General features: G+C 41.0%; 1 protein-coding gene across 1 annotated transcript; it reads right to left on the bottom strand.

Moving 5' to 3' along the window:
* Nucleotides 1-356: 356 nt before the first annotated feature.
* On the bottom strand, nt 357-10,101 carry LOC139477340 (sulfotransferase 1A1-like). Its single transcript, XM_071259893.1, has 6 exons — nt 10,093-10,101; nt 4,624-4,786; nt 3,946-4,266; nt 3,038-3,141; nt 774-921; nt 357-469 (listed from the first exon to the last, which is right to left on the bottom strand). The coding sequence occupies exons 1-6, from the start codon at nt 10,099-10,101 to the stop codon at nt 357-359; spliced, it is 858 nt and encodes a 285-aa protein (XP_071115994.1).
* Nucleotides 10,102-13,385: the final 3,284 nt, after the last annotated feature.

The raw sequence follows: 13,385 nt of genomic DNA, 5'->3' as shown, positions 1-13,385 counted from the left end.
TGTCTGGATTAAAAATGAATATTGATAAGAGAAAGGCAATGTGAAAAGGCTCAAAGACAGCTCAAAGGCTGTAACATAAAATTGTGTCGGGATCTGAAACTGAACTGGCACTGTGGGGACTTCGAAATATTGGGAATAACTCTTAATTCTAACTTAAATAATCTGTGGGCAATCAATACCAAAAAAAGAGATTTGAAATAATAAAATATTGGTGAATTGAACTAAATGAAATTTAACATTGATAGTTAAAATTACTGTTGAGAAAACCTTGGTCCTGTCAACCTTATATATAGATATATGTTCTTCTCTTCCAAACCCTCCAACGAGAGGCTACTGAACTGAATAAAGAACAGAAGTCACAGTGTGTATTTGAACTGAAGGTGACAGTCGGTCATCTTCTCCTGGTAGAGCTGATCAAACCACTCGTTCTGGGCAACAGTGAACCAGTTCTTCCAGTCACCAACTCCGCCTGAAACAGACATAAGTGTGTACGTTGTCATACTTACAAGCAAAAATTGAATCCATACCAGCCGTGCCACTTGGATCAGTACGAAGGGAATCCCTCCTGGTTGCTTTTTAACATTTTATGCAGAACAGAAAATGTTATGTGGATTTTTAATGAGCATCAGAAATAAACGCAAATGTGATCGACTTCGTCTCAAATTAGAGTAACAAACTCTTATCACAAGTATTGTCGGATAAAGTCCAACTTCTAGCCTAAAAGGTACCGCGAGACGATACATCTATTTGACATCTATAAAACCCATCCTTACCCTTTCTAAACACGGCGATTTGTCTTGCCGTGTTCTTAAGAGTTCTCATGGCTGTCATTGTTGTGTTGTCGCAGACTCTGGAAAGGAAGGCATCCGTTCTCTCTACACCCAGGAACTCACATATCCTCCTCATTTCTCGCGTCTGATCCTGAAGTAACTTAAAGTTCAATAAACCAACCTCCAATATCTTCTCATTACACATACGACATTACAACAGACTTATCACTTACCTCACCCTAAACTTGGCTTGCTCGTTTAGTGCATCAACTTGTTTCCCTTTCTGACAAACCTGAATAAATGTGTCCACGTGTTGCCCCGACATACCTGCTTAGGGTTTGTATGTGTTGTCCGCTCATACCATGGTTAAATGTGTTCACGTATTGCCTCGACAAACCTGGTTAAATGCGTCCAGGTGTTATCCCGACATGCCTTCTTAATGTATCCACGTGTTGACCCTACATAACGGCTTCGTGTATGAGTGTTAACCGTGTCCACCTCTTGCCCCGACATACTTTCCTAATTAATTCCTAGTTTTTTCTACGACAAACCTACAATTATGTGTTGCCCTGACACACCTGCTTAGTGTTTGTATGTGCTGCCCCGACATACCTGCTTAATGTGTCCACGTGTTGCCCCGACATACTTGCTTAATGTGTCCACGTGTTGCCCCGCCATACCTGCTTAATGCATCCACGTGTTGCCCCACCATATCTGCTTAATGTGTCCACGTGTTGCCCCACCATATCTGCTTAATGTGTCCACGTGTTGCCCTACCATACCTGCTTAATGTGTCCACGTGTTGCCCCACCATACCTGCTTAATGTGTCCACGTGTTGCCCCACCATATCTGCTTAATGTGTCCACGTGTTGCCCTACCATACCTGCTTAATGTGTCCACGTGTTGCCCTACCATACCTGCTTAATGTGTCCACGTGTTGCCCCACCATACCTGCTTAATGTGTCCACGTGTTGCCCCACCATATCTGCTTAATGTGTCCACGTGTTGCCCTACCATACCTGCTTAATGTGTCCACATGTTGCCCCACCATACCTGCCTAATGTATCCACGTGTTGCCCGCTATACCTGCCTAGTGTATCCACGTGTTGCCCCACCATACCTGCCTAATGTGTCCACGTGTTGCCCGCTATACCTGCCTAATGTGTCCACGTGTTACCCCACCATATCTGCTTAATGTGTCCACGTGTTGCCCTCCCATACCTGCTTAATGTGTCCACGTCTTGCCCCTCCATACCTGCTTAATGTGTCCACGTGTTGCCCCACCATATCTGCTTAATGTATCCACGTGTTGCCCTACCATACCTGCTTAATGTGTCCACGTGTTGCCCCACCATACCTGCTTAATGTGTCCACATGTTGCCCCACCATACCTGCCTAATGTATCCACGTGTTGCCCGCTATACCTGCCTAATGTATCCACGTGTTGCCCCACCATACCTGCCTAATGTGTCCACGTGTTGCCCGCTATACCTGCCTAATGTGTCCACGTGTTACCCCACCATATCTGCTTAATGTGTCCACGTGTTGCCCTCCCATACCTGCTTAATGTGTCCACGTGTTGCCCCTCCATACCTGCTTAATGTGTCCACATGTTGCCCCACCATATCTGCTTAATGTATCCACGTGTTGCCCTACCATACCTGCTAAATGTGTCCACGTGTTGCCCCACCATACCTGCTTAATGTGTCCACGTGTTGCCCTACCATACCTGCCTAATGTATCCACGTGTTGCCCGCTATACCTGCCTTATGTGTCCACGTGCTGCCCTACCATACCTGCCTAATGTATCCACGTGTTGCCCGCTATACCTGCCTAATGTGTCCACGTGTTGCCCCACCATACCTGCCTAATGTGTCCACGTGTTGCCCGCTATACCTGCTTAATGTATCCACGTGTTGTCCCGCCATCCCTCCCATTTTTTTGCTGCAGCAATAATGCGCCCTGGGTTGATCTTTTACTTGTTCAATGCGAACTGCTGAGTATCTCAATGACGTTCTGGTTAGAATTGATCCACAGGACCTATGCATGTCGCAAAACGCGACCTAAATGAATCGGACAGCCACGCTCGGTGAATTGGTTGACTGCATAGCGGCGTTGAGCGTTGCTAATATTTTTTTACGACTGTCTTTTAAGGTCCAGACTTTATTTACAGGACGCCATCATATAGTTGGATTACTGATGAAAGTGGTATTCTAAAATTAAGCAACTAACAAACAAATGTTTATCCAAGTGATGCCCTTCTCACCTGTTTAACGTCTTCGTAGAAGAGAGTCAGAACAGGCAGATCAGGATTGGTCTTCTTCACCTGCTCCCAGTCAATAACATAGTCCATCCATGATCCGTACATAACTGTAACAGAAGGGTATATGTTGGTACAGGCTTGGGTCAAACATGACGGTGACAGTTAAGGTACCAAGATAACTTTAAAGTTACTACTACTACTACTTTAAAGTTCAATCAGACATAATAATGAAAACATGCTTACAGTTACGTGTTAAAAGAAGTACGTCCTTAAAGAATGTTCTTTATGGTATCATATACAATAAAGTATAAAAGTCAGTAAGTGAGTTGCGTTTAACAGTATTCTAGTTATATCGCGGCTTGTCAGCTTATTGTGGGAGGAAATCCGGAAGTGATGCAGGTCTCAGACGTTACCACTTCGGTGAAACCCACGAGCACGGGTATGGTGCTGACAAACCTAGAAACATAATCGGGGCGAACCTGGATTCGAACCCACAATTATAGGTTTCTGGCGTGTCAATTTTGGGTAAGATGGAAGAAGATTAAGATTAAGAAACAGATTACAAGAAGAAGGATTGTAAGAGGAATGGTCAACAGAAGAAGATCTACAAGCATGTTTGTAATTATTAAGGATTATTGGAAGTACTCGTATGTACTATTAGGAGTACAAGACGAAGGGTTATAAGAAAGAAGGGCGATGTTGTTATGACATATCACAGGAAGGAGTATGCTTGTAGGATCGATCATAGGAAGAAGACATTCAAGCATAGACACTAGTATCAAATTCTGGAGGATTGAACAAACCTGTTTTCTCATAAAAAGGACGACGAAGAATGATCACAGGAAAAGGGATGTTATTGAAGTATGCGTTTTGTTTCTACATGGATGATAACAGACAGAACGAGTGCTTACACTTTCCCTGGAAAAGAGGATTCAAGAAGTTCTTCCACTGCCCTTTGTATCTTACAAGTGGAAGCTTTTTCAAGAAATTATAGAAGGAAACTGCTACATCCTTTGGATTTCGTAGAACAGTAATGACTTTTATTTTCTTGTTGAGAACGTCTTCTGGCAGATGCTTCATCAGCAAATGGGAGCAGAGGATCCTGGGAGACTGGAGGTCGGCATAACCCTCCTCTGGACAAAATTCCATGAAGGTCTGGCTCATCGTGACGTCATCTTCAATTATCTCCCCTGTGAGGAGTTCCCGTGTTATTTCAAACAGCCAGTGGGTTCCTATGAAGAGGAATCCCACATGAAAAAATGCATGAAAACACTCACATGAATGATAAGGACCCTTTTTAAAACATTAGAGAAACCAGCACAACGTTTACAAATAGGTATATGAGAGAATGAATGATGAACGTTCACATATATACGATTTTTAACAAATACATGCTGACAAGTTTCCAAGAATGTTTGTTCTGGCCATTGAACATGAGTAAGTGTTTTACCCAAGCTGAGCGTCTAGTGAGATGCAGGAAATGACATGATAGAAAACACATTATGGGTCAGGCTCGTAGTTAGATTTTCTTTAAAGTTTCGAAAAGTGTCAATCATCGACATACTGTGCATGGTGTGTTATAATGTTACCTGATTTAGAATACGTGCAGAGCATGATGTCATCGTTGCGTATTTTAACAGATCGTACACCCTGGATGCCTGGTCCGTCGGGGAAGTTGGGCATGAGGACGCCGTTGTCGTTTAACGACGTGAGGGTGTCACCGCCGTCGTCCGGAACGTCCACTACGTGTGCCTGAAGTGACAGAGAGGCTGTTGAAGTGTAAAGTGTGTCTGGTGTACATTGTGCACGCATCGAAAGACATCAGACAACATAAAGTGCCATTTAGTGCAAAAGCGCAAAGTGTTACCCCTGACTGACAGAATGCGCTGCTGTTTTCTGACGGAGGAAATGCTATGGAAATATATAGTTTTCCTTGACGTTTTCACTCGTAAACATCTGTCATGTTTTATTTGAAGACTGAGCAAATGATGCTATTCTAAACTAAAAATCTCATCAAAACGTACCATTTAAAAATATTCAGTAGTAAATACCCGTTCTGTAATGAAGGTAACAGGGTAACGTTTGAGCTTGGCTCCGTCTTTACTTGTCCCCCGTTGTCACAGCGTATATTAAACCGGGAACCAGACGACAGCGAGAAGTTGGACGGTCGCATATATCATTTATATCATATCAAAGGAGAGTTATAGCCCTTTGGAACAAAACCATCGCCCATTATAAAACAACAACAACAACAACAACAATCTATAATGTCATAGTGCAAAGCACTTCAATGTTATAGTGCAAAGTACTTTAATACTTTTATTTAAAACTTTTAAAATACCTAATTGTTTCAATGTTTCCAAAGTACACCGAAATTCTATCCCCTTGCTATAAAGCAAACATTCGGCATATCGCATCTCATCATAAGCACCCTCCGGGCAGGACCCTTAATCCCCGGCGCTCTCTATAAATGTCTATTAACACCTCCAAGGCCGTCGACGATGAACAATCCCCATCCGACTTCCTGCCAAGAGGCAAGCGACAGAGCGGGTCTCCACACCAGGAACATAATATCCCCTCGGTCCCGGTATGCGTTCTGTCAGGTGATTACCATTACTTGTAACATTTCCACCTATTTCAACCCATCAACAATAAACATGGCTGCTGTCATCTTTAACTTCACCCCTGAGTTTTGTCTTCAGCCATTACCCTGAGCTACGATCCAAGTGCAAAAACATTGCTCTTGGACTATAATAACAAGTAGAGATTGCTGCAGTGCATCAACTGTTCCCCGCCATATACTGTTTTATGCGGAGGAAGGAAGTGTAATCAATGGGAGGAGAGGATTGGTGTAAAGTTCAAATTGGTTGTTGTTAATGTAGTTGTCTTTGGAAAGCACAATAAAAGAAACAGTGTCGTTAAATGGTCCGCACAAGGCAAATCAAGGCAAGAAAACACAAAACTGGCCTGTCAGGCAGAACTTTGTACATACCTTCTATTAGTACCAATAATATAAAAAATAATTGATTACAAGTCATATATAGATAACACAACAAATGTCATTCTTAACCATGCTTTGGCAAGCAAATATCAATCTTTCTGGTACAAAACGTTGGCTGGGTTAAATAAACTAAACTTTTGAAATAGTAAACTCAATTAAATTTAATTAGTCCACTGTAAATAAACTTTAGTCCAGATAAGTTCACGCATTCATTAAGGGATTCCCATTTGTCCAACAGCAAGATAAGAACATACAGGTTGGTCATCTATAAATATTGAGAATTATTTTACATTATTTTACAAAGCTCATAGATCACATTTCTCAAAACTTCGTTTAAGTAATCACAAACTAAAAATTGAAACTGGTTTATATAGAACAACGTGGTTGTCGAACATGTGATGTCTTAGAAGATGAGCAACATTATGTATAACAATTAACCAAGAAAGAGAATCACAAAAAGTCCTCAATCATGATAAAGAATTTGGTACACATTGTTAAAAGGAACAATTCTCAATAAATTTTAACAACAGTTATCAAGAAACAATTTTCAAGATCTGTTATCATGTCTACAATTATAAACAAATTCCTTGTATGTACAACATTACCATAGCTTTGCTCCATCTCATATTGTTTCCATATAATATTAACACACTTGTTTTAAAATAGAATTGTTATAATGTACCTCCTTTGTATGTTAAATGTACCTGTGTGTTTATCGCTTAATGTGCATATATTTTGAAATTTGTGATAGAGTAATATTGCCACTGTTTCTTCATGGAATGTTACGCAATACATATCTCATTTAAAACATCTTTGTTGTATGATAGTTTGTTACAGTTGTGTACGGAGGCACATGTGCCCAATCGCCTAAGGCGCTAGAATTTGCTCTGCAGAGTTGTGCTCCTTGGGCACGCCAGAATCCTATGACAAAGTGTTCGAATCCTGGTTCGCCCCAATTACGCTGTCAGCACAATACCCGTGCTCGTAGGTTTCGCCAAAGTGGTGAAACGTCTAAAACCTGCATCCCTTCAGGCTTTCAAGCTGACACGCCGTGATATGTGTTTTGTTTGTTTGTTGTTTAACGCCGCACTCAGCAATATCCCAGCTATATGACGGTGGTCTGTAAGTAATCGAGAGGCTGGATCAGACATCCAGTGACTGACAACATGAGCATCGATCCACGCAATTGGGATCGATGACATGCATCAGCCTTTTATGGCAAGCATGAGTTGCTGAAGACATATTCTACCCTGGATCTCACGATCCATGCGGACATTGTGTGGGAATAATGCTCCTGCCTTTGTCACTATCAATAAATACCGAGGAAAGCTTCTAACACCAAAATATATTGATTTGAACAAGATATTATCATGAAATTGTCATCATCAGGAGAAAAATACATCCAACAGTCTGGCTATTTCAGAGAAATTGTTTACAGAGCGAAATGAGATGTCCTCTGATCTTTGTTTAGCTGTTGCGAGAACTACGAACTGCGAACTGCTTTCCAACATATCTCGGTGTCATCATTAGTGATGCATGTGACGTTTCACCTTAATTATTATTCAAGTGATTTTGGTGGGATATCGTGTTTACAGTGCCAGACAAGCGTTGTGAGAAAATCTAGGAGCAAGGTTAAATTTCAAAGGTGAAAAAAGGGTAAACATTCAAAATATATTGGAAATATATATTGAACACCCACTGCTACTAACTACCCACTACCAAACTTTAAATTACACTTTTTAACAAAAGTGATTGAGTAATGGCCTTAAAAAACCTCGTTTAATATATCTGCCATGTCGAAAAATAAGATTCGAACCTCTTGAACAAATATAGTGTCATCTTTGCAGGGAACAAGCAAGTTGCAGGTTCAAGTAGGATGCAAAAGGGTGCCATCTAAACTACTACGTTTTTGGCATCGGGCTCTTCTATTTGTGGAGAAGATGTGATGCAAATGAGATTTAGATACCTTGCTCAAACCAGAATCAACTACAGGAAGAAAGGTTCAGCTGAATCTCTCAAGCCAATTCAGAGAAATCTAAAATGTAAAATGTCTCTGGTAGGTGACCATGCCGACGGAGTGGCCAGATGAGATAAAAAGCGATGCAGGTTACGTAAAATCCTCGATAATCATGTGCCATGGCAAGACTTTCGACGAATCAGAGGAACAAGGCTTTAGGACGAATGCATGCTGACCAGACTGCAAGAATGGTAGCCAATGCTTTTAATGTCCACATGAGAATCATCTTCAGAATACAACAATGATACCAGGTCACCAACAGCATGCAGTCTTCCGAAAAAATGGTTTGTTTGTTAAACGCTAAAACGCAATATTCCAGCTATATCACGCAGCCTGTATATAACTGAGCCGTATATTAAGCTGGAACCATGGCATGGTTGGTGTCAGGTTGCAAACAACAGTATGATGGCACACCTTAACACAGAATGAATAAGCAAGTGATATTCAAAAATGTGTATGAGTCGAGTTGTCAATAACCAAAAAATGATTTCAGTTTTCAGTCAGTGTGTGACGTCCGTTTCTTAGCACAGAACTAAAAACTTCTCTGATCCCGTCCATATCAATATCTCATTCACAAAACGTGTTCTACATGCCCCTGGGTAACACTGATGGAGACCACATAACAAAAGAGCTGCAGATCTCAGGGATCTTGGACATATTGATTCAAATGATCAGAACATGTTTGCTTTGTAAGCATTTGCTGACAAAACAGCCTCAGTGACAGTTGTCAGTGATGTGGTGTTATGAATTTATTCGATACCCGTTAGAATACCACATACCAAATAGTCAAACAGCAATACTCAAAGTGTAAAGATCAACTTTTATTGTTAAAATGGCAGTTGTGTTTGTTTGTTGTATAACGCCGTACTCAACAATATTCCACCTACATGACGGCGGTCTGTAAAAATCGTGTCTGGACCAGACAATCTAGTTATTAACATAATGAACATCGATCTACGCGATTCGGATACGATGACATGCATCAAACAAGTCAGCGATCCTGACAACCCAATCACCCCCTTAGTCGCCTCTTACGACAAGCATAGTCGCTTTTACGCCAAGCATGGGTTGCTGAAGACCTATTCTAACCCGGATCTTCATGGGATCCATGGCAGTTTTTGGTTATATGGTGTGTGACATTAATCCGATACCCAAGTTAGCATACCATAAACTTTGTAATGCCCTTACATAAATGAAATATTCATACCATAATAATTCGCCGTGTTATATAATACGTTGATAGAAATATTAAGATATAAAACGTCAATGGGAGAGACAAGATAGACACAATTTTATGGATAACAACTTCTTTAATACTGTGAAAAGCGACGTTTCGGTATAGATCCTTATACCGTTGTCAAGCAAGACTCTATACCGAAACGTCGCTTTTCACAGTATTAAAGAAGTTGTTATCCATAAAATTGTGTCTATCTTGTCATCCGTCAACTTCTAAGTAATGCCTATCAAACAAGTCAATGGGAGAAAAATCAGTCTCGGTCGGTTATTTGCCGAAGCATATTCCATTGGGAGTGAAAGGCAAAACAGCGGTGAAATGATATGGATGGATCACTGAAAATCAGCGAAAAGGGTAAGCTTGTCCTGCCTTATCAGTAGCACCTACAATACGCACAATGTGAGGGGGCACGGGTGGCCCAGTCGTCTAAGGCGACGCGATTCGCTGTGCAGAGTTGCGCCAGAATCCTATGATTGTGGGTTCGAATCCCGGTTCACGCCGATTATGTTTCTAGGTTTGTCTGCACCATACCCGTGCTCATGGGTTTCACCGAAGTGGTAAACGTCTGAGACCTGCATCACTTCGGGCGTTCCTCCCACATTAAGCTGACACGCCGCGATATAATTGGAATACTGTTAAAAGCGGCTTTAAACTAAACTCACTCACTCACGCACAATGTGCATAAAAAGGTGCATTCAGCAACACTCCATGTAAACCACAGCCTGTGTCTTGCGTCAGCTTTCACACATCAATATTCCGATTTACCATTAAGCAGACACGTGTGGAGATCATACTGAAGGACTTACTTGAGACATGGTTCAATGTGTCAGCATATATATCTACATCATTTCCAGTAATGCAGGAAGAAGACAACAGTATCCAGAGATGGAGGGAGCTACCAGGCTTCCTGGTGGCGTAGTAAGAGATACCAGTGGAAGCTAGCTGCAAGGCATGTTGACGAAGTCATTGTTGCCGTAACATATTAACATAAATGTGTTGTTTTTGTATGGGGAACGATCCAGCTGTTACGCACATGTGTGTGCACACAGGGGCTTTCTAATGATGATGGTCTGTAACGAGTGTAAAGCCTATAATTTGTCACGCTGAGCCAAATATTTTCCCACATACTTCCACAGTGACACGTAAGCACATATTTTCCATTATTATGCCTCAATGTTAGATTGACCAATCAGAGAGCAGAAATACTAGCCCTACATGAGCCCGTATACCGTCAGTAAAGATCCAATATGGTAATTACTGACCTCATATGAGACCTCATACTGTCACTGACAGCCATTTTAAGTTTTCCAACACCTCGCATTTTTCACATGAAAATTCTGGTTCAGACTTTCACTCTTCAACACTGTTTTATGTTTTAATATCGTAATTGTGATGTGACTTTATATTTTTAAAATTATCGAGTAGCCGACGAAGGAGGACAGTTGAACAAACCACAGGCTTCTGCAAATGATAATGCCCTGAAAATAACGTTACCTTTATGTTTTATAACTAAAATGGGGCACGGGTGGCCCAGTCGTCTAAGGCGCCGCGATTCGCTGTGCAGAGTTGCGTCCCTTGCACGCCAGAAACCTATGATTGTGGGTTCGAATCCCGGTTTGCCCCGATTATGTTTCTAGGTTTGTCAGCACCATACCCGTGCACGTGGGTTTCACCGAACTGGTAAACGTCTGAGACCTGCATCACTTCGGGCTTACCTCCCACATTAAGCTGACACGCCGTGATATGACTGGAATACTGTTAAAAGTGGCGTTAAACCCAACTCACTCACTCACTCACTCGCTATAACTAAAATGGATAGAACGTGTAGATACTCCACAAAAGAACAAAACAATAAACAGCCGAATACGTTTAGTTGCTGCATGAAAAAGATTTAATCTGAGGTCATAACTTACAAGTAGAAGACCGCCTCCGTGGTCTTGTGGTAGAGCGTCCGCCCGGAGAGCGGAAGGTCCAGGGTTCGATCCCCGGGCCGCGTCATACAAAAATACGTTACCCTGTCTGGCGCTCGGCATTAAGGGGCTAAAACAAGGACTGGTCGGCTCGGAGGCAGTATACTGTGTCTGAGTGGGGTATTCATGTTAAACTGCGGCATGGTATCTCAGTGAGCTAGCACTATAAATCGGCATCAGTCCGGACTAGTACAAGCAGCCACACACACACATACACGTGCATGCACGTCGCTATATAAGTGCAATAACCTTGGACGCGACGTTAAACCCAATTTCACCTCACCTCACCTTACAAGTAGAAACGTCAAAGAACATAATAATAATAGGATGAAACAGAAACTTGACGCCAGTCATGTGACATAATAATAGAATAGATAGCAGTCCGTCGTTAGTTATAAGCGGGCTGCTATCACGAATAGTGGCCTGTGAGCCTTTTTAATGATAATTCTATCCATTTTCGCTATAGTACTTGTTTAAACATTTTGTGAATTATATATTCCTTTGTTAACGTTTGTGTTTACATTAGCATTGTATCGGAAACAAATGTACTGGTCCTGTCATTAATACCGATTTTTAATTTGTTTTATTCAATACTTATATACCACAGGCCTTTGTGTAGAGAATATGATAATACAGACAGGCTGTTAGATATTGGATTATATGTTCCTTCATCATGAACATCATAAATGTATTTAGATAAATTAACTACAGTGTTAGGATTTTGCGATGGTAAAAGGATAGTTTGGTTGGACATAGAACTATAGAAATATAAGTTTGTCTTAAGTTATCAAACTCGGGGCAGACAAATATAAAATGGTACTCTGTTTCAACACAGTTTAAGCTGCATAAGTTACATTTGCGTAGATTTCGTGGAATAATATATATCAAGTCAACGTTCGATTTCTAGATTATGACAGATTAAGCAAAACCTAGAAAGAGCAGCTTTTAGTGTAACTGACTACATGCGTTTCAAATAGGTTTCACAATTCAAAAAAAATAATTAAAAAATGAATTGTGCATTATGCTTCACTGTGTCATGTTTGCTGAAAGTTGTCTCCCAAACGTTGTTGTAACGTTTTATTAGAAATATTGCTTTGTTTCCATTCACACACATCGCCAATCCTAGTTCACACATACAATTTCTTAGCTTTGTAAACCCAATTTATCCTACCTTATTCATAGATACACATCATGTTATAACATGTTCTCTGTATGCGACATTCAGACATTGTGATAATATTTAACCAATGTTTAACATGTATATAAATGGCAGGAACATGAATTGGTTATCTACGACATTCCCCCGAAACTCCATTGTTTGATGCTGACATGTTTACACCAAGATCACTAACGCCTGTCTCAATGACCCAATATGCTTCTGCTAACCTAATATGACACCGAATAGGCAACCAATGAGACCATAACTAATGATATAGTTCTATAGTGACGTTATATCGTTTAATAAAATAATTATGTTTTCAGCTGCTTTTTCATTTACAGTTACGTGTAGCCTGGCCTTAGAGCTGTAAAACCCCAAAATATGACCTTAATGGTACAAATAGATGACCACTGAGCTATACATACTATAAAATGATTCAAGGTTTATATTCTTTTTGCTGCCGTCCGTTCCTTAGCACTGACCTTTAAACGACGGATCATATCAATATATTATTCACAAAATATGGTCTACTAGACGCTGATGTACACTTAATAACAACAAGTTCAAAGGGTCACAGCTGCAGAACACAGTGAAGAGTACATCCTTTGCGCCAACATCTTGGTCAAATTGATTTAAATGATAGGAAAATCTTCAGAAGTTACCATAGACAGACACACAGCTGGCTTGGTATCCCGTCGTCAGCATATCGAGGTACGTCTGCCTACCAAAGTCACTATCAGCATATATAGACCTGGAGGTAGATCTGCCTACCCAAGTCACCATCAGCATATATAGACCTGGAGGTAGGTCTGCCTACCCAAGTCACTATCAGCATATATAGACCCGGAGGTAGGTCTGTCTACCCAAGTCACTATCAGCATATATAGACCTGGAGGTAGATCTGCCTACTCAAGGTACCATCAGCATTATAGACCAAGAGGTAGGTCTGCCTACCCAAGTCACTATCAGC

The sequence above is a fragment of the Haliotis cracherodii genome, unplaced genomic scaffold (assembly GCF_022045235.1).
Source record: "Haliotis cracherodii isolate W230 unplaced genomic scaffold, xgHalCrac1.p SCAF_33, whole genome shotgun sequence".
NCBI classification, from domain to species: Eukaryota; Metazoa; Mollusca; class Gastropoda; order Lepetellida; family Haliotidae; genus Haliotis; species Haliotis cracherodii.
The sequence above is the reverse complement of the archived record's forward strand: the minus strand, read 5'-3'. Positions and strand labels throughout refer to the sequence as shown.